Genomic DNA, 26,633 nt, shown 5'->3' with positions numbered 1-26,633 from the left:
TTTAGTTTACCATTTTTTTTCTTGGTGGGAGGGGGGCAAAAGCTACTTCCTTGTATAATTTTCATGTGAATAAAAGTTGAAAGTTCTGTCAAGGCCTTTTGCTTAAAAAAGAAGAAATGAAAATTGTTTTTTAAAAGCTAAATTATCATAAAATTAAAAATAAGTTGGTAATATCATTTAATGAAATGGCAAGATTTGACTACAATTCCAAGACGAATTTGTTTTCCATCGTAGATAATTCTTGGAATTAAATTAGGTAGCCTTTGGAATAGAGATAGACGCACCGGCCGCCTCCCTTGATGGGCACCACCAGGGAACGTGTTGCCCCCCCCCCTCCTTGGAAACTAGAACACATTTAAATTAACGAAATGGGGAAAATGAGAAATGCCCCCATTTAGGCCCTAGTAAAAATGAGACTCCTGCCATTTCCCTTCTTACCCCCGGGAAAATTTTCTCGTGGTGCTTGTACCCCCTTATCTTCTTTGCAGTAAACGCAAAACTCTTTGCAGCCTTTGAATAAAAGTAAAATTAAGCTCCTCCCCCAATATATTGGAAAATTGAGAAAAACTACACTCTTATAGTGACAAAGATTTGTATAAATTTTTTCGCCTCTAGCTTGATTTTTTTTTTCAGTGTAAACAATTAAATAATAAAATTAATGAAGAGTAAAGTTAATGAATGCATTAGACTGATTTTTAAAGTTGTGCCATGTGTGACGCATGTGTGCCTGCTACTTCATTTATATATCATGTTGAAACATGTGCATAGCTTGTAGGGGTACTGAGTGATGATTTTTTTTTCATGAATGACAGATGTATTTGTTTTTTGGGGAGTGTTATTTGCCTCCTCCTTATACTCCCCATCGCCCCTAGATTTGGGAAAATACCTTTTTTGGGTGTTAGTTTCATTGAAATATAATGTTTTTTGGTAATTCAATTTGGAAAAATACCCCCTTAAATTTAGAAAATATAGTTTGCCATTCTCCACCCTCCTTTCATGTTCTTGGGCTAGTATCCCCGGTTAATGCTGCTTATTTGGGAGGATTTCTTTTTCTTTTTCTGCCTTTTACAAAGACAATAGTGTGCATATTGCTAAAATTCTAAAAGGGCAGACACTGGCAAATATTGTGAGGAGGACCAGGCAAGCCATATAAAAGGACTAGGGACCAGGCAAGCCATATAAAGGACCAGGCAAGCCATATAAAATTTATGAAAAATTGTAAAATCTCAAATTTTTGGCAATTCAAGCCATTTTTTTCATTTTTGTACTTTAGGGTCACCTTGGTCCAAGATCTTGAAGTACCAAGGATAGATAAAATGGAACCTTATTGTTTGAATTGGTTAAGTGGAATTAATCCAACCATAAATATTTGAAACATTAGGACTTGATGAGATAACTTCTATATGCAGTTGTGCAGTTTTTGGTAGTAGTGGGCACTAAAAAAGAAATATTGGTTAAAAATCATCGAGGAAGTGTTTGTGTCTCTGCGAATCAACCAAATTGCTAAACTTAAAAAATTTTCTGGGGGAGAAACACTGTGAATTAGTGTTTTAGTCTAGCGAATTTAGTGAATTAGTTTTGCTTATTTATATTATTGGTTCAACTTGGCAACCCCGAAAAATTATGATACTGCCCTAAATATTTCATAATTACGAAATGACAAAAGAAAAATCATAGAAAATTGCAGTTTAAGTATGAATAGACCCAAGGTCTAGGCCTGGGATATACAATATTTTATTATAGTGGGCCACATTGTCATTTGAAGCAATTCAAGGGGCAGCAGAACCTATTAAATTTCAAAGAAAAATGGGTACAGTTGTATTAAAGGATGTCTTGAAAATGACTAGTGGGCCGCATAAAAATCACAAGTTGGCTGGAGGTTGGACTTCCCTGGTCTAGATGGTGAAAAGGCTTTTATTTTGGTGTCTTTGGTAGTCTAAGATAAGAAAATTCAAGAAAAAACCAGCCCTATTTTAGGAGAACCATTTGGTTTGTGTCTTGGCACGAGGACTTCCAGATACAAGTCTCAAACAAATCGAAAGTAAAGGCCTTTCGGCCCATTCTATGGCTACTTTCAATCATAGCAAATTATTTCGTCAAAATTGTGAAAAGACGAGAGAAAAATACGAACGTTGGATTGAGGAGAAATAAAAGAAGATAAAGGCATTTATGTTATTCTAAACAGAGGGAGGGGGAGGGGCTGATCGATTTTTTTTTTGCGTGATAGTTTCTCTTTTTTGTGCTGATGGCTTTATTTTTATTCACAATAGATTCACAGAAGCAATAACATTAAAGCTGGTTTAGAATTTACCAAGCAAGTCTCGTTATAATATAATTATCTCAACTTAAGCAATTCTTGGAAGCGTGAAAGTTGTTCATAACGGATTCATAGTTTATATAAAGGTTGTTTAAAAGAAACAAAACAGGTCTCAAATTTAGGAATAACCTAAACACCTCTGCTTTGTCGTTTCTTGGAAGCCTCAAACGGGTTGTTTTTCCCATCGTGAAATTTACTTGAGGTTATTCCACTATAAGCTCAAATATTAGATTCTAAATGGCTCATGTAATTTGAGTCCCCCTCTCCAGATTTTTTCTGGGTACCCATTTGTAGCTATGCCGACTCAGGCTGAGTTTACCGAGTTTCACGCCTGACACCCATCCCAAACTAAATAATCAATGGCACTAAGAACCTTAGGACACCTTAGGACAAATTGACTTTGGGACAGAAAAAAAAATAATCAAGAATCGATAAATGCAGGCTATAATCCTTGCGACAAGCGGGATTGATTTTGCGAACCTTTAATCAAGAAGTGCATCCTACACGTTGTCCAAGTTTATATGGTATAAATTAGGTGGATAGCCACCTAACTTCAGCATGTCAAATCAGCAGGGTCAAAGGTGTTTTCTATAGGGTGTTGGCTTGTGAGATGTTTCAAACAGGCTAAATTGGATACTTAGGTCTACTTTTGCAGTATTAGCAGAGTTTTTAACTAGTTTTCTTATTCATTTAAATTGTCAAAGTTGTTTTTCTATAGGGTGTCGGCTTGTGAGATGCTTCAAACAGGCTAAATTGGCTACTTAGGTCTACTTTTGCAGTATTAGCAGAGTTTTTAACTAGTTTTCTTATTCATTTAAATTGTCAAAGGTGTTTTCTATAGGGTGTTGGCTTGTGAGATGTTTCAAACAGGCTAAATTGGATACTTAGGTCTACTTTTGCAGTATTAGCAGAGTTTTTAACTAGTTTTCTTATTCATTTAAATTGTCAAAGGTGTTTTCTATAGGGTGTTGGCTTGTGAGATGTTTCAAACAGGCTAAATTGGATACTTAGGTCTACTTTTGCAGTATTAGCAGAGTTTTTAACTAGTTTTCTTATTCATTTAAATTGTCAAAGGTGTTTTCTATAGGGTGTTGGCTTGTGAGATGTTTCAAACAGGCTAAATTGGCTACTTAGGTCTACTTTTGCAGTATTAGCAGAGTTTTTAACTAGTTTTCTTATTCATTTAAATTGTCAAAGGTGTTTTCTATAGGGTGTTGGCTTGTGAGATGTTTCAAACAGGCTAAATTGGCTACTTAGGTCTACTTTTGCAGTATTAGCAGAGTTTTTAACTAGTTTTCTTATTCATTTAAATTGTCGAAGGTGTTTTCTATAGGGTGTTGGCTTGTGAGATGTTTCAAACAGGCTAAATTGGATACTTAGGTCTACTTTTGCAGTATTAGGAGAGTTTTTAACTAGTTTTCTTATTCATTTAAATTGTCAAAGGTGTTTTTCTATAGGGTGTCGGCTTGTGAGATGCTTCAAACAGGCTAAATTGGCTACTTAGGTCTACTTTTGCAGTATTAGCAGAGTTTTTAACTAGTTTTCTTATTCATTTAAATTTTCAAAGGTGTTTTCTATAGGGTGTTGGCTTGTGAGATGTTTCAAACAGGCTAAATTGGATACTTAGGTCTACTTTTGCAGTATGAGCAGAGTTTTTAACTAGTTTTCTTATTCATTTAAATTGTCAAAGGTGTTTTCTATAGGGTGTTGGCTTGTGAGATGTTTCAAACAGGCTAAATTGGCTACTTAAGTCTACTTTTGCAGTATTAGCAGAGTTTTTAACTAGTTTTCTTATTCATTTAAATTGTCAAAGGTGTTTTCTATAGGGTGTTGGCTTGTGAGATGTTTCAAACAGGCTAAATTGGATACTTAGGTCTACTTTTGCAGTATTAGCAGAGTTTTTAACTAGTTTTCTTATTCATTTAAATTGTCAAAGGTGTTTTCTATAGGGTGTTGGCTTGTGAGATGTTTCAAACAGGCTAAATTGGATACTTAGGTCTACTTTTGCAGTATTAGCAGAGTTTTTAACTAGTTTTCTTATTCATTTAAATTGTCAAAGTTGTTTTTCTATAGGGTGTCGGCTTGTGAGATGCTTCAAACAGGCTAAATTGGCTACTTAGGTCTACTTTTGCAGTATTAGCAGAGTTTTTAACTAGTTTTCTTATTCATTTAAATTGTCAAAGGTGTTTTCTATAGGGTGTTGGCTTGTGAGATGTTTCAAACAGGCTAAATTGGATACTTAGGTCTACTTTTGCAGTATTAGCAGAGTTTTTAACTAGTTTTCTTATTCATTTAAATTGTCAAAGGTGTTTTCTATAGGGTGTTGGCTTGTGAGATGTTTCAAACAGGCTAAATTGGATACTTAGGTCTACTTTTGCAGTATTAGCAGAGTTTTTAACTAGTTTTCTTATTCATTTAAATTGTCAAAGGTGTTTTCTATAGGGTGTTGGCTTGTGAGATGTTTCAAACAGGCTAAATTGGCTACTTAGGTCTACTTTTGCAGTATTAGCAGAGTTTTTAACTAGTTTTCTTATTCATTTAAATTGTCAAAGGTGTTTTCTATAGGGTGTTGGCTTGTGAGATGTTTCAAACAAGCTAAATTGGCTACTTAGGTCTACTTTTGCAGTATTATCAGAGTTTTTAACTAGTTTTCTTATTCATTTAAATTGTCAAAGGTGTTTTCTATAGGGTGTTGGCTTGTGAGATGTTTCAAACAGGCTAAATTGGATACTTAGGTCTACTTTTGCAGTATTAGCAGAGTTTTTAACTAGTTTTCTTATTCATTTAAATTGTCAAAGGTGTTTTTCTATAGGGTGTCGGCTTGTGAGATGCTTCAAACAGGCTAAATTGGCTACTTAGGTCTACTTTTGCAGTATTAGCAGAGTTTTTAACTAGTTTTCTTATTCATTTAAATTGTCAAAGGTGTTTTCTATAGGGTGTTGGCTTGTGAGATGTTTCAAACAGGCTAAATTGGCTACTTAGGTCTACTTTTGCAGTATTAGCAGAGTTTTTAACTAGTTTTCTTATTCATTTAAATTGTCAAAGGTGTTTTCTATAGGGTGTTGGCTTGTGAGATGTTTCAAACAAGCTAAATTGGCTACTTAGGTCTACTTTTGCAGTATTATCAGAGTTTTTAACTAGTTTTCTTATTCATTTAAATTGTCAAAGGTGTTTTCTATAGGGTGTTGGCTTGTGAGATGTTTCAAACAGGCTAAATTGGATACTTAGGTCTACTTTTGCAGTATTAGCAGAGTCTCTAATAAGTTTTCTTCTTCATTTAAATTCTCAAAGGTGTTTTCTATAGGGTATTGGCTTGTGAGATGTTTCAAACAGGCTAAATTGGCTATTTAGGTCTACTTTTGCAGTATCAGCAGAATTTCTAATAAGTTTTCTTATTCATTTAAATTATCAAAGGTGTTTTTTTTTTTTTTTTTTTTTTTTTTTTTTTTTTTTTTTTTTTTTTTTTTTTTTTTTTTTTTTATATAAGGTGTTGGCTTGTGAGATGTTTCAGACAGGCTAAATTGGCTACTTAGGTCTACTTTTGTAGTACCAGCAGAATTTCTAATTCTGCACATACATTTCAAGTAAGAAAAATACTTATCTCTATAGTCAGAATTGCATCCTGAATCCAAAGTTATTGTGCATTTGCATCAGAAAGGAAATTAATATTCACCATATACAGACCTAGCCTATACCAATTCAGGGTATATATTTGCACGTTAGTGAGTATGTGTGTATGTATGTGTATGTGTATGTGTATGTATATGTATATGTGTATGTATATATATGTATATGTATATGTGTATATATATATATATGTATATATGTAAGCCCTATAGATAGGTAGAGTAGCTCCATAGGAGGCTTAGGCCAAGTAGGACCTTGTCCCAGTGGGGCCCATAATAGAAACTGGGAAACCCTCCCCTGGGGGTCATAATTTCAGGTGGAGGAGGAAGAAGGCCCCTCAAATGTACACTCAGCAGGGCCAACTGCCGTGTTCACGCGTCAGATGAGTTACAAACCTTCTCCCAGTAATGGGTTAAATTGCATGGTGAAGCAGAACACCATCGTGGGAGGACCCTCTATAGGAGGACAACTGCGGCAGGGCGTAAGATCCAGATTTATGGACAACGGCCTCTGTAAAGGGCTGCCTCGACCCTTTCGGGGTACCTGCAAGACTGGGAAACTTGCGGTCAATTTTTCCCACTTGAGGAGTGGCGCCCCTCGAGGAAATTATAGCCTAGCAAACAACACAGCACGCGTACGGGATTCTGATTATTGGATAATTTTCTGGGCTTGGTTTGTTTTGATGGGCGTTTTCGGGCTGAAAAACCTCTTCCTAGCTAATTTATCTACTATGGGCTGCCTCCCCGTAGTAGCTTAATATTTGTAGGCATGAATATATAATGAGTCGGAGGTAATAGGCTTGGGACTGTCTGTGCAGGATTTCGACTCTTGTTGATAGAAGAGCATCGCCAAGTGCTGAAAACCATGTTGTGACCAAGATGGGCCCAGGATTGCACAAAGCCTCCAACTTACTGGAGGTCCCAGGGACTTCTTGCTGTCCGGTTCTAAGCCGGCTTAAGCGCTTCGGTGTAGACTTGAGAAGATATGTTGGTCCCCATCCTGCACTGGTATCCGGGATCACTGCTTTTCTTGAGGCCAAAATAATTTCAAAGATTTAAAGAACATGAAAATTGGAACTTGGAATGTTACGACGTTAAAAAATGACTATCGCATCGACATTTTGACTGACGAATTCAGACGGTTTGAACTGGATTTATTAGGAGTTTCAGAAACTCATATCCCAGGGGTAGGAAGCATGAAATTAGGTGACATAGAATTTGTTTACTCAGGAAGGAAGGATGGGGTACATAGACAGGGAGTAGGGCTCATGATGAATAAGGAAGCTGCTAAGTCTTGTTTAGGCTGGGAAGGTATTAATAATAGAATACTAATTGCTCATTTTATGACTAAAAAGTTTAGGGTATCAGTTATAGTAGTATATGCCCCCATTGAACCAACTGATGGAGATACTAGTGACTCAGATGAATTTTACTTACAGTTACAGGAGCAAATAGACAGGGTACCAGGTAGAAATATGGTGTTTTTGCTAGGAGATTTTAATGCCCAGGTTGGTAGAAATAGGGATAGATGGTATCCTAGCCTAGGTAATTTTGGTATAGGAAAAGAAAACAGTAATGGCTATAGGCTTTTGCAATTTTGTAGGTATAACAACCTAGTTATAACCAATACGGTGTTTGGTCACAAAATGGCCCATAAGTTGACATGGTATTCACGTGATGGTAAGACAGCAAACCTTATTGATTATGTTATTGTAAACAGAAGACTAGCAGGATCAATACAAGATACTAGGGTGTATAGGAGTGCCGTTATTGATGTTAAAAGTAAAGATCACCATCTAGTAGTGTCTAAGGTTAATTTAAAGCTGAAATTTCGGAAGAGTAACTCCCTCCCGGAAAGTTATGATGTTGGTAGACTTCAGGATGAAAATTTGAGAAAAAAATTCCAGGAACAGTTGAGTACTAAACTTGAGGGTTTAAAATTTGACAATGTGGAAGATGGATGGAATAATTTCAGAAAAACAATTTGTGAAGTTGCTGATGGTGTCCTAGGGAAGAGTGCTAAGACAGCAACTAGGAATATTAGTGAAAAAGCTTTAGGTTTAATAGAGAGTAGAAGGGGTTTGTATAAGAATTATCTGAGCGATAGGTCGTATGAAAACAAAAGGAATGTAAAGAAAGTGGAGAAAGCATTAAAATATGAACTAAGGAGATGTGAAATGGAGGCGATGGATAAAATTGCTGAGGATCTGGAAGATGCGGCTAGACGGCATAATAGTAAAATATTATACTGGCATGTTAATAAATTGAAAGGGAGTAGCCGATCCGGACTAGTCCCAGTTAAAGATAGAAATGGGGTCACAATTAGTGATAAGGAAAAAGTTAAAGAAAGATGGGTGGAACATTTTGAGAATGTGCTAAACCGAGATACAGTTGCAGGAAAAGATATAGATGAAAATGAAAAAGTTTGTGATACCTTGGATGTGAAGGAAGATATGTTTAGTGAGGAAGAATTAGCGACAGTACTAGAAGGATTAAAAAATAATAAGGCCCCAGGTGCTGATAGTATGATTAATGAGTTCCTTAAATATGGTGGCTCTGAGGTTAGGAATAAGCTACTGAAGATTATGAACATGATTTTTGAAAAAGGGGAAGTACCCAATGATTTTAGGAAAACCTTAATTAAACCACTGTATAAGAAAGGTGACAAGAGTGAATGTCGGAATTATCGAGGCATTAGTCTGGTCTCTGTAGGTAGCAAATTACTGAGTAATATGATACTTTTTAGACTGAGACATGCTGTAGACAAAGTTTTAAGGGAAGAACAATGCGGTTTTAGAAAAGGCAGAGGATGTGTCGACCATGTTTTCACTCTTAGGTTAATAATTGAGAAGTCCCTTCGTTGTCAAACACCTTTGGTCCTTAGTTTTATCGATTATGAGCAAGCTTTCGATTCTGTTGATAGAACAGCGTTAACAAAGGTCTTATCGTTATATGGTATACCAGAAAAATACATTAAAGTGATTTGCGCTATGTACGAGAATAATACTGCTGCGGTTAAGGTAGGAAATGAGGTTAGCAACTGGTTTTGTATTAAATCAGGAGTTAAGCAGGGTTGTGTTCTATCCCCCTTTATATGGATCATTTTGATGGACTTTATCTTAAGGAGCACAGGAAAGGCAATTGGAGACCATGGAATCAAATGGGGAGGAAGAACGCTCCTGGACTTAGATTATGCTGATGATTTAAGCATATTAGATGAAAGTGTGAGCAAAATGAATGAATTTTTAGAGGTTTTACGAGTTCAGGGTGCTAAAATAGGCTTGAAAATTAATGTTAAGAAGACTAAGTCACTAAGGTTAGGAATAAGTGAAGATGAACAGGTGACCTTAGGTAACGAAAAGATTGATCAGGTTGGGAGCTTCAGTTACCTTGGTAGTATTATTAGTAAAGATGGTGGGAGCAGTGAAGATGTTAAAAGTAGAATAGCTAAAGCTCAGGGTGTTTTTTCACAGTTAAAAAAAGTTTGGAAGAATAGAAAGATAAGCCTACAAACCAAGATTAGAATATTGGAAGCTACAGTGATGACAGTGGTCAAATATGGCTCTGAAGCATGGACACTCCGAAAAGCAGATGAAAATTTACTAGATGTTTTCCAGAGAAATTGCCTACGGATTGTTCTGGGTACCCGGCTGACTGACCGTATTTCAAACAGTAGGTTGTACGAAAAGTGTGGTTCAATCCCGCTTTCTGGGGCTATAATGAAAGAAAGGTTGAGATGGCTAGGCCACGTTCTACGGATGAAGGATGACAGATTACCGAAGATTGTCCTTTTTGGCCAACCGTCTGGGGCTACACGGAAAGCAGGTCGTCCTTGTCTGGGTTGGGAGGATGTCATAAATAAGGATTTAAAGGAAATGGGAACTTCCTGGGAGGGTGTAAAGAGGGAGGCTTTCAATAGATTAGGTTGGAGGAGGAGCGTGCGTAGCTGTGTTGGCCTCAGGCGGCTTGGTGCTGCAGTGAGTTATTAGTAGTAGTAGTAGTAGTAGTAATCAAAAAATGGCCAAAGAGGGTCAAAAACACCGACCATTTGCCGAGTTTTAAAACATATATCTTTAGATAAATGTTTCAGTCGCGAGGGCGCATCAACGATGTCAAATTTAGAGACGACTGTATGATTCCGATACCACCGAGGCAGACGCAGCAAATACTTGCAATACTTAAAATATCCTGAGCGTATTTTCTTTGTATCCTTCTTGCGAAGGAGGAAAGCAAAACCAGAAAGATAAAAAACAGCAGGGACACAAAAACTAGAATAAAGACGGCATAGTCCATTTCGGTTATACCGACCACGATTTGGTGAAATTTTCGCGTATCCAACCCGCATACTTTTCAGCACGCTGGACGTAATAGCGGAGCAAGTAGACGAAAGTGACGTGGAAAAAGAGAGACCCAACCATTTAATACTTGCTGAACATGGTATAGTTGAAGAACCCAAGCAAAGAGGTGATGCTGGTGGAGGACTCCCAAAACACAAAAACTCACATTTGGAGGCATTAACTGAAAGGCCTACTGTGGATAGTGCGGCTGAAAGCCGGTAGAAGTTGGTAATTAGACTATTTTTTGTCCGGCTAAGAAGCAGAACATCATCAGCATATGCAACGTGACTAATACCTAAATTATCATTGTAAAAAATTGACGGTTGAAGACGTTGGAGACACGAAGCCAAAACACATTTAAAAATGCTCGGGGATAACACGGCACCTTGCCTAACGCCTTTTTTAACAGGAATATACTCCCCTACCGTACCATTCCACTTCACCCTAACTGAAGAATTAGCATACCAATACTTAAGCACGGAAACAATAGAAAGGTTAACACCCGAGGCTGCTAGAGAAAACAAAGCATTTGAATGAATTACATTATCAAAAGCACTAGATATGTCAACAGTCAAACAATACAGGGGACTTTTTTGAGCAACAGCTTGTTTCATTAGCCGACCCACAATATGGTGAGCTTGAAAACAGCCCATACCTTTTCTAAAACCAAGCTGGAAGGGTGTAAAATTGCACTTGGAGTTAATGGCCGGTAGCAATACATATTCAAATAGCTTACTAACAAAACAAGACACAGTGATAGGACGATAATTAGAGCAAGCACTGGGGTCCTTACCCCTCTTGACTATGGGAGATATACAACCGGACAAAGAACTATCTGGCACAACGGACTGTGCCAAACACATCTGAAACAATAATTGCAAATGCTTCAGCAGTTCAGGACAATCATAAGCAAAAAACTTGAAGCAAAGACCATCACTATCGAGAGACTCAGACTTATTCACTTGCATAAGAGCTCGGAGTATAACACCAGATTCCACCGACAACACTTGAGATTGGTTGATACGAATTGGGAGGATTGAGTTTACAAGCTTTGTAAAATGATTTTGGAGATTAATATTAAACGAAAGCAAAATATTTTTATAATGAGAAACGAAGTCACATAGCCGAAGAGACGAATTAATTGGATGTGAACACTTAACACTCTTTATAACACGATCCCAGGATTTCTTGTCACAAGGACCATCCCAGGCATTCAGTCTCGCTCTACGCAGGGCATATTTGTACTCTCGTTTGGTTTTCTGTTTTATTTGATGTACTGAACCAGAAGAAGGACGATTACAGGCTATCCACATACGGAGCCAGAACTTAGCTTTTTGTTTAGCTATCTTCACTTTAGGATCAACTTTCCAAAAGGGATTGCGAGTACCCGTTCGCACGCACTCGGAGGGTACAGCTGTTTTAGCGGCAGACTTTAGACAGAACACTATTTGCTGATAATACGAGTTGATGTCTATCCGCGTTGAAGTTGTAGATACAGATGTTTGCAATAAGTGGAAAGGCACTTTAATAGATGATAATAACTGGGACAATGTCAATACATAAAGTGGAACATTGGTATTTTCCCAATTTAACTTTGAGAACCACTTGGGAGAGTTACGTTGCACAGAGGTCGCCATGGAGCAAGATAGTTGGCACGTGATTGGTAAATGATCGTCGTCGATTTTAGAGTCTTCCACATGAACTATTGATGAAAGTAGAGTTGAATCTGACACAATTACATGATCAAGGTTGGAAGTAAGACCACCACGATTGTGAATATAAGTAAATAGAAGATCTTTATCAGCAAGATGGAATCCTCCAGGTAGTGAATCGAGAAAGATTTCAGATCGGTCGGAATTAGATAATAAGTCAGTGTTCATGTCACCGGCGAGAACCCATTTGGTATTTTGTTTTGAAAGGTCGCTAAGTAGTGTTCGTAGGCGATTACATGCTTGTGAAAAACTAGACAATGACTGCACAGTCTTTTTATTACAGGGGAAATAAATGTTTATAAATGCGGTATCACCACATTTTATCGCTAAGATGTTAGCGTCGCTTTGCAATAATATCGGCTGAGTCTTGTGTCTGAAATAGATGGCCAGACCTCCTGATGGTCTTCCACGGGTTTTTTGGGCGGCTCTCAAGAAGGTATAATGGGTCCGAGAACGCTTTAGGCTATCAACATTCACTTTAGAGAGAAGGTGCTCCTGTAGAAACACAATATCATTTTCAAGTAGCTCACTTATCAGTAGATCCTTGTCTTTTGTACCATTAATATTAAGGGAAACAAAGCTAAACGGAGTTTGAGCATTCATTTATTAGCATTGTTGAGAGCCGATCGGAGAACTTTGCATTTCAGGCTAAAACTTACGTGTTCCATAGTGCAATTTGCACATTTTGGTGAGGCTTGGCAAGGGTTTTCCTTGGAATTCACATGAGGGCCAGAACATCTGGAACACTTGGGATGTGCTGGTGAGCTGGGACAAGCTCCAATCAGGTGATCAGTACTTTGACAGCGAAAGCATCGACGCGGAATGGATTGAAAGGGCTTAGCGCGAAAAATTTCATATCCAATACGGATTCCCGACTCCAGAACCGCATTCAGAGCGGTTTTGTCGACGAACTCGAGGCGAAAAGTACGAGAGTCGCCGATTTGACTAGCACTAATAAGTCCTTCCACTGAGGCCTCCAAATCAGCTCTTGAATAATTATGGGGTATATCCCGGACCACAGCTAAAGGCTTTTTATCAATCACTCTGGCTCCAACGTTAGGGATGGAGCTAGTAACAGCTTCAGCAAGCGAGTCGGCTGAGCGCTTATCGCGTACCATCACAACCCAGCTTTTGCTATGTGGCTTAGATTTTAGACTTATGATTCCGTCGTGACCATCCAACGTTTCGAGCTTCTTCATGCGAAGGATAGGGTCGCTGAGCTCCGGGGGTGGGTTTCTTACAACGACAGCGTAGGATGGTTTTTTCGTATTTTGAGTAGGGGCTACAAGCTTAGACTGTCCCTCTGTAACCTTGGACGCAATATCACGCAGCTGTTCAAGGCAAGAATTCACCTTGGCACTGAGGGTACTGAAGGCATCGACAGGGATCATTGGCACTTCGCTGGGACATTTGATAACAAAGTCCGGAAGCTTTATGTTCTGGGAATCGCACTTTACAAGCGAAGAAATAATGTCCGAAGCACAGTTTAATGCAGCATTGGCTCCTACGCGCTTCGATGGGACTTCATTCGGAAAAAGATTTTAAAAAAGCAATTTACGGGTCTCACCAAGAGAAGAAGACTCGAAGAAATCGCCCAAGTACTCTTTTATCGTATCGGGCGAAACTCCTTTTGCAAGATTTTTCTGTACAAAGCACAGGATAGGATTGTAGAAAAGTTCATTTTCGCACCAATTGCCAATTCCCATTTTCTCTAGATTGAAGGTTCACTTGCGAGAGAAGTAAGGGAAGCGTTGGAGGCTGCCTACCTTGTCCTCGCAATTTAAGGGACAAGCACGGCGGGTACCACGGCTCTTGCAAACAGCTCTCCCCCATCCTTCTGCTTACTTTTCTCCTCTCACCTTTATCGTAACGCAATCGTCTATAATATCGGAAATTATAATTATTTTTGCAACTGCTTAATCCTGACCTATATCATATATAGGTCATGAAAATATCGATAAGAGAAATCACTGTTCCCAAGGGAATTTTCACTCAAGTCTGAAAATAATCCTCTTATTTATAATTCTTTGGACACTGAATTAATTATTATGAAAAAATTGGCTATATGTCAGGTAGAGACGATAATCCTGTACCAAATATTAGTGATAGGTTCAATCCAAATATAGGTCCTCACACCTTGAACTCTGAATCAATACTGATTCAGTATTGATTGATTGAATAATAATATCGTCCATTCCTTTTCAACAAGTCTGAAAATTGTAAACCTTTTTTAATTTGTACTTTGATTATTTTTTTTCAAATCGTGTCTAGGCCTATCTATGATATAGTGTGGGATACCATCCCCTTATCCCCCTCCCACTGCTTGCTGCTAAATTGCACAAATCAGTACTTTTAAATTGATACGAAGTGTCCTAGTATGGGAGCCGAAAATTCTCACGAGGATTAAAACAATTTCTCTGGCACTGAATTTCTCTTATGTTGTTGCAAATATCTAAAGCAATCGAATGAATTTGAAAAGAAATTAATATCAAATGATAGCTAAAATGAATTTGAAACGTGTGTATATTTCATAAATGAAAGACCATAGTTGTGAAACCGTTGCCCCCCTTTTTTAGTAATTTTTTTTAAACAATGACTTTTTTGAAGTTATAATCAATCTTTAATCAAGATCAAAACAGAAACAAAAAAAAATCTCAAACATTTTAAAATACCTTAGGTACATTTTGACGAACAGCAAAAGTCATTAACGAACATTCCATTGTTTGTTTCTCCATCATCCGAATCATTACATATGCACCTTCCTGTACTTTCCAAGGTTCGCCTGTAGACGTAGTATCGGCCTGGATTGAAATTAATGCCTGTATGCTATGATAGCTATTGCTTTATCGTTTCTGCGAGTGATCAAATAAATAAAAGTTTCTTTTAACTGAAAGTAAGGAGCAACATTAAAACTTAAATGAACAGAAATTGTTCCTTATATGAAGGGAGCAGTCGCCTCTTCAACGCCTTGCTCTTTACGCTAAAGTTTTATTCTTTGTCACAACGCTACTTTTTAAAACAATAAAAACTTTAGCGTGAATAGCAAGGCGTTGAAGAGGGGATAGCTCCTCTCATATACGGAATAATTTCTGTTAGTTTTAAGTTTTAATGTCGCTCCTTATTTTCAGTTTAAAAAAAATGATTTTTTTTTATTTAATTTGTGAACGTTTTTCAACTAATGGAGGCTCGAATTTGGCTCAACGTACATGAAAAATTAAAACAGAATTTGTATATTAATTTTGGCAGATTTATTCCGTATATGGACAATTGCCCCCTCCTCAATACCTTGCTCTTTACGCTAAAACCGTTATCACTTTTAAAAAAGCGTCTTACTCTAATGAAACGGCCCATTGGGACAAACAGTCAAACTTGAACGTAAAGAGCAAAGTGTTGAGGAGGAAGCAACCCTTTACATATGGAATCATTTCTGTTTGTTTTTCACATGACTTCGGTAAATCTGGCTCACCCTTTGTTAAATATATCCCTCCCGCTCATAGAGAACTCCTCCATGGAAATTTCATCCAATGTAAAGTACACCCCTCCCCCTGTCAAATTCCCTCCGGATAGTTCCATCCATGCTGAGAATCCCCCTCCCTGTAAGATTGCTTGCGGGTAGCAAAGTCTGAAAACTTCTCCTTAGCATTCTTTCATTTGGATAGGACTTTAATATCTAATCGGTTTCTCGATCACTCCAGAAATGCCCCCTTTCTTGGAAATTATTTCCCAGAAATCAAAACATGCGGAAAAAAGCCCCTTGATAATTCTCCCGGAACATCTCCCCGTGAAAAATTTGGCAAAGAGAATGTAAGACAATTAAAACGAATTTTGAATAATAATTCTTTCAAATCCCCCCAGTTAAACATTTCCCTTTGAAATATTCACCCTCCCAGAAATTTCACTCCCCAAGGAAGATTCTCAATATGGAATTTCACCCCAGGCACAACCCCCCCCCCAAAAAAAAATATGTGTATACTTCCCAGTAACAAATTCTATACATAAAGAATTGGCGAATTTCGTAACGTATAGGCCTCTTCCCACGGACTGTGGGAAGTCATTTTACATCTAAAGACATAATTGTTCGATCTTTCAACTATACTGAACAAAATGGCTTTGTCAAAATTTTGATCTGATAATTTTGAGGAAAAACGGGCGTGGGAGGGGGCCCAGTTGCCCTCCAATCTTCTTGATCACTCAAAAAGGGAACTAAACTTTTAATTTCCGTTCGAATGCAACGTCTCCCGATCTTCTTGGATCATTATTTCGATACCATCGCCCCTGGGAAACCAAAAAAAAAACAAATAAACACGCTTCCATAATCTATTTTATGGTAAAAAATGGCGAAATTCCATATTTGCAGATAGGAGCTTGAAACTTCTACATCTGGGTTCTATGGTACGCTGAATCTGATGGTGTGATTTTCATTTTCCCTTAATTTTAGGGGATGTTTCCCCCCTGTTTCATAAATAGGCAAATTTTCTCAGGCTCTTAACTTTTGATGGGTAACACTAAACTTGATGAACGTTATATATTTGGAATTGGCCTAATAAGCTGATTCTTTTGATGTATCTATTGATATTAAAATGCCTTTTTATAGAGTTCCGGTTACTATTGAGCCGAGTCGCTCCTTACTTACAGTTCGTTATCATGAACTGTTTGATGTTGACTGAATAGTTTTAAGCTAATTTTCTTCATCATGCCTGTATTTGAACTTTCCATGGAATGATGCTGACTTTATAGTTTTCGGTAGATGCATCTCATCATTTTCATGCTGCTTATAACTCTTCGTGAAGCAGATATGATAGCAGAACTTTGACACTCCTCGTCTTTTCTATATCGTTTAAAGTTGACGTTTATTGAGAGCTGCCGCCTTCTCGTCCTGTTTGCGCCTGTTTGACAGCGTCCTTGCTTTTACTCATGCTTTTACTCATTGGTTTTACTCGCTCTTCTTTTTATCAGCTACTTGTTTAGCTTGACTTTCACATCTTTCTTTCTCTCTAAATTTATTCTTTCGATCTTGTAACACCGAAATATTTGGATCTGGTGTCTTGATAAACTGAAGGCTGTTTGCTCAAGCTGTTGCTCTTTACTAGTAGATTCACTTTAAAAGGCAACTAGATGCAAGAATTCGTAATCAAATGATCCCTCTCTTAACTTCTTACTATCATTCGTTCCTTAGGATGTAGCCAAAGAAAACAATTTATATTCCGTGACTTGTTCCATTTTAATCCCCAGCCTCTAATTGAAAATATCTCCTGTGCCCTCAGGCCATCCCCCTCCCTAGTCTAATAAGATTGCATCTGAATTCTTAGACAGTAATTTTATTCAAAACTTCAGAAGATCTAATAATGATACAGGTTGGTTTTAGTAGAAACGCTCTTAAATATCGTTTTCTGGGCCTACGATACGGTAACTCGTTAGGTACTCTTGGCTAAGAATACCTGAGTACATCAAAAGACGCTATGTGCACCCGAAATTTCAAGTTATTTTGCTTCTTTATTTGGCCCTTTGTTCGTTCAAAAATCCAGTTTTTTTTAATCTCATCTTATTCAAATCCAGTCACTTTTATCTCCTGGAATAGGTGCTAGAAGTTTTAATTTTCCGTTCAAATGAAGCCTCTGTCGATCTTAAAGGACCACTGGTTTCATATGATCACCCTGGAAAAACAAATAAACACTCATTTATGATGTTTCTTCTGGAAAAAAAAATGATTGTGTTTTTCATCAAGATTACTTGCCTTTTTGGAGGTGTTTCTCCCCTATTTCGAAAATTAGGATAATTTTCTCAGGCTCGTAGCTTTTGATAGGTAACATTAAACTTTACAAAATTTATTCATTTTTGGAATCAGAATAAGCCAATTCTCGTGATTTATTGATTTTTATCAAAATTCCTTTTTCTTAGAGGTTTGGTTACTATCAGCTCTGGTCGGTCCTTACTTACACATCGCCACTGTTTGATGATGCTACTGATTGTGGCTATCAACCAGATTTTTCGTCCTTTTTTGTTCCTTTTCAATACCCATTTGAGGCAAATCTATTTTTGCAGGCAAACCAACAACTTCCCATAATGTGGAGACCTAAAATGCCATCACTGAGCCTCCATGCAAATTGGTTTGCTGAGTATGGCAATGAGCAAAATGACAATAAGGTTTAATACCACAAAATTCACCTGCAACTTAAAAGGAAAAAGATTTAATTTTAATTGGAACCCTACTGGAACAGATCAATTTTCACGAGGGGATTAAATAAATATCCGTCCTGGAGTGGCGCAGTGGTATTGTTCTCAGCTTGATAATACAGGAGCGATGTTCAAACTCAGCTGCACCAAGGCACAGCAGGACTCTGAATTTAATTTTGTTGATGATATCATGCAAAAGCATCTCCATACTAATCAGGACAAGAAGAAAAAACTGTCCTCTAAAAATATAGATGGCAATCATCAAAATTTGCAATTTGGCTTATTGTTTGGCAGGGAAATACTCTTTTTTAAATTTAGTGTTTTTGCGCATAATTTCATATTTAATGTAGCGTAGTGTTGTACAGGATTCTAAAGTGCTTTAATTATCTATTAACAGGGGTGCTGTTGGTGGGGGGCAAGGGGACAGTCGGGCCCCAATAATGTGGAGGAAAACTATTATATATCTCATGCCCCTTGACTGTATGGATATGGAACCCTGTTGCCACCCCCCCCCCATTAAAAATGCTGGAGATTTGCCCCTGTCGATTAATGAAATATGAACCTTATTTTCCCCTTTTTTTGGCCAAAACTGCTTCTATTTTCAGTTGGCCAGGACAAGGGCAAGTCATTTAGTCAAATTGAATTTTTTTTTTAGGAGTTAGAGGGGCAGATAGCATCATCCTAATTTGTCGCAGCTCTTATTTGTGGACTTTTAATAATCTTTGTTGTGTCCCTTTTTTATGGTTGCTGTTGATTTTGGGACTGATTTTTAGATCACATCGTTGAAACTACAAGTTTTTTTTCAGTGAAGTGAATTTTGATAGCGTTTTTTTTTTTTTTTTGTTTCTGATAGTATCTTGAACCATATCTAAACCGGTTTTTAAGCAGGAATAGTTCATTCTAAATGTGATTTGTGATCATGCATCACAGTTGGGTACATTTTCGTCCTTTTTTGTCACTTTGTGAAAATGAATAAACAAAATTTAATATTAAAATTTGACAACGCTTGCCATCCGTGAAGATTCAAACACTGACGATCTGGTAATTCTCAAAGACAACTACACTTTCATAGGAAAGCTTCTTAATCTTTTTGGTTTCATCTGCTTTTAGCTAATTCTTCACCCAGATTTTTTTTTTTTTTTTTTTTTTTTTTTTTTTTTTTTTTTTTTTTTTTTTTTTTTTTTTTTTTTTATGGTGTCCGTTAGCAATAAAAACTCATACATGTATATGTAGTCTTCAATATATATGGTTCACTGCCATTAGTACTTGTTTTGTTTTTCGGATTGATATTTGCCGAGTGTCAGTTGTTTTGTGGGTGGGTTCCCGTCTAGTGGTGAGTCGTGGATTTATTTATATTTATTTTATGCATTTGTTTTTGTTTCTTTTTTCTGTCAAATAGGTGTGCTATATTGTTATACCGGGTCTTTGTCAATCGACCTTGTGTATCCGGCTTGACCCTTTTTTTATATATTGTGTGTGTTTTTTTTTTAATTTAAACTTAATGTTTTCCATTACGGAAGGTCGATGTTAAAATGATTCACAAATGGTGAATAATTGAAATATCAAATTTGGAAGTACCTCTAATTGAGACGTGATTTTTTCCTTTTGGTGTATCAAAATCCTATTGTATAATTGGTGTTCTTTTTTACTCTTACTTATCAATTGGATGTTGTTGTGTAATGATATGATAATCTTAAATTTTGATTAATTTCTTCATCTGCTGTTTAGCCAAGTCATCTCAGAAATAATTATCCTGTTTTTGTTTTTAGTAATTACTTGGATAATTAGTAGCTTTGACATTTGATAATTTAAGTCATTCAACGTGATGAGCGTACGTGACAATCTGGATTGCTAGTTTATGCATCGGGCCTTTTAGAATGTTAGTAAAAAACAAGTTTTTTTCAACTAAAAGTAAAGAACAACATTAAAATGAACAGAAACTATTCCGAATATAAGTTGCTCCTCCCCCGATCGTTACGCTAAAGTTTTATAGTCCCTTTAAAAAATTTTTTTTATTGTAAATAAACTGCTACCATGTTTCAGCAGTAGTTCATAAAGAATTGGGAAAAAAAATAGAATTTTAGCATAAAAAGTGAGTGACTGAGAAGGGGGCAACCTCTTTCATTAGGAATAATTTGTGTTCGATTTAAGTTCTAATGTTGCTCCTTACTTTCAGGTGGACAAAAAACCCGTTTTTTATATTTAAATTCTGGCTGTTTTTCAGCTTAGGTTGGGAAATCCCCCTTTGCAGAACTCTCCCCCCCCCCCAAAAAAAGAAAAAAAAATTATGCATCGGGCTTTTTAGTATGTTATTGAAAAGCAATGAAGGGGGCGCAGGATTTTCTAGCATTATTTAAAAAAAAACAATGAAAAAATAAATATGAAAAGTTTTTTCTACTGAAAGTAAGGAGCAACATTAAAAGTTAAAACGAACAGAAATATTTCTGAATATAAATTGCTCTCTCATCATGGCTTGATCTTTACGATAAAGTTATATAGTCCTTTTAAAAAGCTTTTTATTCTAAATCAACTGCTCCTGTGTTTCATAAAGAAATATAAAGAATTGGGGGGGGGGGGGAATAAGATTTTGGCATAAAAAGTGAGTGACCGAGAAGGGGGAAACCTCCTTTATATGGAATAATTTCTGTTCGATTTAAGTTCTATTGTTGCTCCTTAGTTTCAGCGGAAAAAAAATTTCTGTTTTTTTTTTATCTAAATTCTGCCTGTTTTTTCCGCTTAGCTCAGGAAATCCCCCTTCCCCTCTGTGATCAATTAATCCTGGAAAATCTTCCTTTGCAGAACTCTCTGCCCACCCCAACCCAAAAAGATTATATTTATTTCCCAGTAGCAAATACTATATGTAAACAACGGGCAAATTCTGTAATTTACAGACCTTGTAGGGTGTTCTTGTCATCCCCAGAGGCATGGTAATTGGACAATTCACCCGTACTGAACCAAATGGCTGTATCAAAATTGTGATCGGAGGACTTTTGGGGGAAAAGGGTCGTGGGAGGGGTGCTATTTGCCCTCCAGTATTTTTGGTCACTTAAAAAGGGCAATAAAACTTTAAAAATCCGTTTGAATCAGCCCTCTCCTGACCTTCTAGGTTCGTTGGCTCGGAATAAACACCCCTGGAAAGAAAAATATGCAAATGAACACTTATCCATGATCTTTCTTCTGGCAAAAACAAAAATTTTGTAAATTGTAGATGTATAAAATTTGCTGGATTGGTGATGTTTGCAAAATCATTTTACAGAAGGGTCAATGACTATATTTTTATCTGAATGATTTGTTTTTTGTAGAGAAAGAAGGTACATTCAAATACAAATTCTGTGTCAATTTATCTTAAAATTATTATGTTTATAGGGCAGTACCTGATTTTCGTCAGGATTTGAGATCACACCACTGTGGTAACGATGGTAACACACAATCCTTTCAAAAGGCTTGAATAGTTTTTGTATTAAACAGTTTATTTAATAATCTAAATTAATCTAGAAATCGAATTGAGTAGGTAAATCAAACTTAAAACGAGCAAAAATTACTACAAACAGGAGTTTGGCTATTACCACCTTTTCGTGCTCCCCTAACTGTAAGAATTCTGAAGCCTAATGCGTCCTTTGTGTTTCATTGACAATTATACATATTTTGAACAATATGCGAATTGGTTTTTCTAAACGTCAACGAAAAATAAGGTTTAAATCAGTATCCAATAATCAAGATAATTGGAAAGAAATGAATATAATATTGATTCCTGGAAATCTCTGTAATTTGAGATTTATTCTACTGTGTTTTTTCAATATTATAAATATGAGCAAAATGCTTTTTGTATTTACAAAAAGATTGTCATTACAGAAGACTTGTATTTACATTTTGCAAAATGTATTTTGTTTAGAAAGATAAACACAGTTTTTATGACGATTTTCATATTTGTCCGCAGATCAGGGGCCCTTCAGACTGATATTGCTATTAGGGAGTAGGACCCTCTCTTTTGTTTCTACGTATATAAAGATTGAAAGGATTTAGTTTGTTGTTCGAAATAAAGAAAATGGTTTTGTTATCTTAAGTTCAGATGATCAAGTACCTTGAGCAAACACCAAAATCCTACTGAGGGGTGGTATATGATAATGCTGTTTACGCAACTTACAGAACAAGTTGTATAAATGGGGGAACGTCAAGAAACGTGGCCCGAAGGCTACCCTTCGTGTATACATGCTCGGGTATATCAAACTCCGAGACTGAAACCTTGCGGTTGAAAACCTGTAAACATGCCCGGTACTAACATACCTGATAGAGGTTTTGCGAGTTCAGGGTACTAGAATAGGTTTGAAAATTAATGTTAAGAAGACTAAGTTGCTAAGGCTAGGAATAAGTGAAGACTTATTCAAGCCAAGATTAGAATACTGGAAACTACAGTGATGACAGTGGCCAAATATGGTTCTGAAGCATGAGCACTCCAAAAAACAGAGGAAGATTTGCTAGGTGTTTTCCAGAGAAATTGCCAACACAGTAATTTGAGTGCCCGACTGACTGACCGCACTTCAAACAGTAGGCTGACCTAAAAGTGTGGTTTGATCTCACTATCTAGGGCTATTATGAGAGAAAGGTTGAGATGCCTAGGGCATGCTCTGCGGATAAAGGATGGCAGGTTGCCGAAGATTGTCCTTTTCGGCCAACCGTCAAGGGCTAAACGGAAAGTAGGTCGTCCTCGATTGGGGTGAGATGTCGTAAGGAAAGGATTAGGGGAAATGGGATCTTCTTGGGAGGGTGTTTTGAAGGGAAGAGAGGGCTTTGAGTATATCAGGTCGGAGGAGGAATGTGTGTAGCTCTGTTGGCCTCAGGTGGCTTGATCCTGCGGTGAGTTGTTAGTAGTAGTAGTAGCAGATATGTTTTAATATCGGGTATATAACATGCTTATTATCTGTGTTTAAAATTGGTGACTTATCACTCCTTCATCATTTCAGGGAACCCTGGCTGATTTCGACTGCATCAATTGATCACACTGTCAAATTGTGGGACATCAGAAACGTCAAACCCAAACCAGAAGCTTTACACATTTTGAACCACAACAAACCAGTGAACTCGGCCTATTTCAGGTAATTGCTCTCAACATTCAATATCTGGATGATCCGTAATGGCGAGCCTAACACGAATTTAATAATAGAAATAGAAAAAAAGTAAATATAATTAATATAGAATAAATAGTAATGAGTTTGAAGCCCAACAAACAACTGAGCTTGGCACGTTTCAGATATCTTATGGTGTCTTTTACGGTGTCACGGTGTTTACGGTGTTATGGTGTCATTGTATTTTTATATTTGAATATATAATGCTTAGAATAAAGTAAGTATATATTAATAGTTTTGCATACAAACAGAAGAAATTACATCGTTTGATTTTACCGCCCATTTCAGGACAACAAGAGAAATTTAGTTGCTTTCAGTTTAATTTTCTTGGTGTTTTAGGGGAATACCTCAGTGAAATAAACCAAAATCGACAAGCAAGTATTTACGATGACATCAGATTTTTATGCTAATTATTAAAACTTGTGTCAAAGCTGTTGTTTATATCTTAAAAATGAACACTATCGATAGTTGAGGCTGTACAATCTAGAAATTACAATCTAGAATAATACATTACATTACATTCTAGATACAATCTAGAACACTATCTAGAAATTGGGCTGTACAATAATGACATAGTCGGTAACATAATTTAATTTGATTATGTTATATTAGCATTAATAAATATTACATTATTGATAAAAATAAGTGAACTATGACGACTTCGAGCTTCGCCATCAAGAGGAAGGAGGAATCACGCCCTAAAAAAATATCATTTGTATATTACCTGTGATCAATTACGAAATTTAATTAATTAAGTTAAAACTGATTTACTCGAAGCATCAAGGACATTAAAATAAAACTTTGTTTGTTCTCTGGGCCCATCTTAGGTCTATTCATACCCCAAAACCAGTTTTCTCATCTTTTTGTTTTGTTTGCTTTTTAGATTATGGTGAGATTTCAGTGAGATTAAATAATATGCGACGCTGAGCCATAAAATATATAAGCAAACTTTATTTATATATAAGCAAACAGCATATAAATTTTATAACCCTTTTCGTCCAATAAAGTATAAACACTAACAATTTGATAATTCCCAAAGACAACTACCCATTCAAAGATAATTTACAGTTTCTTAAGCTGCTTTGGGTTCTATTTAGTTTATTTTTCGCTTATTTTTCACCCACGTTTCTCTTTTATTCTTTGCCCTCCACTGCCAAAATTGTATAACTGCATATGGGCTGCTGTTTCATTGAAAATTATATTTGCGATTTATCCTAATTTTACAGATATTTTCGGTTGTATAAGTTTCCTCGTAATCAATTTTAGTAATTATATTTCATTTTTACTGTCTTTGATACTTTGAGTACAATAGCGCTTATGCTTTTTGGTCTGTTCTTAACGGCTTGCTCAGGTTTTAGTTTGACAAAATGGTCAGTCAAACCAAAAAAAAAAAAAAAAAAATAAAGAAAAAAATCCTCTGTATTCCCGAATTCCACAGGACAATTCCCGTCGAAAGCATTTAATAAATCGTCCGCTGTCTTTTGAAGTTAGTCCTATACATGATCACTGCCGTACTATCATGTCTTACTATATCGTACCACATGTTATACTATATATGTGTTGATACCATGTATGCATTGACAGCGGTTGACCTTCACTGGGAACTACTTTAACAACTGCTTAACTTTCAGGCGAACGACCAAGAGCATTTTGCCCTACAACCCTCCAAAGAAGCGGAAGTAAGGATTCAAAAACTGCCACATGTTATGTCGACCCCCTCCACCTTTAGCCACATGTGATACTATATATACTCTACACTGTACGTGACCACGTCATTATCGTAGCTTCCAACTTCATCTTTCTGTCCTTCCAAACTTTCTTCAACTAGGAAAATCACCCTGAGCCTTGGCTATTCTAATTTTGGCATCTTCACTGCGTCCACCACAAACGTTGGTTTCCACAAACCTTTGCTCAGGGTCATTCATCTAGTTCCGTAATTCCCAACAGGGGGCGCAGGCCTCAACAAAGGGGCATAGCAATATTTTGGTGGGTCTTAGGCAGGAAATGCACTCTTTGGCTGACTATACTCTAGAGCCTTAATTTTTTTTTTAAACACAGTTTTCATGTGAATCACGTTAAATTCAAATGCATTTAAAGAGCAGAAAAGATGTATGATAGTATTGCATTGAAGTTGTATATTGTATATAAGTTGTTGTATTCAGACAATATTTTTCATTTGTATAAAATATAAAGCATACGTATAAGGGGACCAAAAATAGATACCAAGTTAATGGCCTTTTCAAGTTAATGGTCTTTTGAATGCAATCTTCAATTGAATACATGTAAAATTTTGAATAAAAAAAATTATATATTACGATGGGGGCATCAGACTTTTAGAAATACCTAGGTGGGGCACGGCCCAAAATTGGTTGGGAAGCACTGATCTATTTCGACAAATCATTAATTAATTAGAACTATATATTGTCACCTTTGTATCACAAAACGTTGTTTTTATTTAATTTCAAAATTCTTGGCAACCAATTCCTTAGTTGTTCATCTTGCAATGATTTTATCGGTGAATGTGGGATAGTTGACACTAGTCTTACTGCTTTGGAACGATTGGAGCGGTTTGGAGCTTTTTTTATCGTTCGATCTAAACACAGTTTCTTTAATGTAATGCTGTGAATTGTTTTGCACTTCTAAGCTAGTATAATTGTTTTGTTCAATTCTAGGGGGTTTGAATTATAGATTCAATATCTAGGGGGGCACAATTTGTCGTTTCTTCAATGGATATATCAAACAAAAAAAAAGCATTTTTCAGTGTAAATACTTCGAAAAAGATATTGTTCAATGAAAATGCTCTCCAAAAAGGTGTTTTCAAAATCTAGGTGATGACGCAAAAAATCAAAAAGGAGATAGACCCCCTGCCCCTATTGGCGCTATTGCTAGAACTTTTAGCGAATTCAACCAATGAAAGCAGATTTTAAATACAGTTACTTTTACATTAATTACAGACTAGATAATGCGGAAATCTGAGTTCAAGCTTTTTTGATGATGATGGTGATGAAATTCAATCCTCCGTCTGACACCCTGTTCTTTACTTCTCATTGGCACCAAAATTAAAAATATATGAAAAAAATGTTGACTCAGTAGCCAGTCTGTGATGTGGTTGGTCAAATCTAAGATCACTGCTAAAATTGAAATCTTTGGATTTTTCAGGGACTAGCTTTCAAGTTCTAGTACCTTCGGTGTTCCCCTAACCAAGGCTTAAAGAGGCTTGGGTCTCGAAAAAAAATGAAAAATTTGACTTGCCTAGTCAGAAAAACTGACATATTTAGGTATGGAAGTCCATCTGTATTATCATTTCTCTCAGTTTCAACTTTGAACTGCCATTGCTCATATCT

At 36.6% G+C, this 26,633-nt stretch overlaps 1 protein-coding gene across 1 annotated transcript in view; it reads left to right on the top strand.

Moving 5' to 3' along the window:
• Nucleotides 1-26,633, top strand: part of LOC136039613 (DNA damage-binding protein 2-like) — a 63,405-nt gene that overhangs the window by 23,165 nt on the left and 13,607 nt on the right. Inside the window, exon 6 of the mRNA XM_065723499.1 lies at nucleotides 23,128-23,259. Coding sequence (XP_065579571.1) covers nucleotides 23,128-23,259 — 132 coding nt within the window. The remainder of the gene's footprint in view (nucleotides 1-23,127; nucleotides 23,260-26,633) is intronic.

Source organism: Artemia franciscana, chromosome 19, assembly GCF_032884065.1.
Source record: "Artemia franciscana chromosome 19, ASM3288406v1, whole genome shotgun sequence".
Classification (NCBI taxonomy): domain Eukaryota; kingdom Metazoa; phylum Arthropoda; class Branchiopoda; order Anostraca; family Artemiidae; genus Artemia; species Artemia franciscana.
This window is presented reverse-complemented; position numbering and strand designations above follow the sequence as displayed.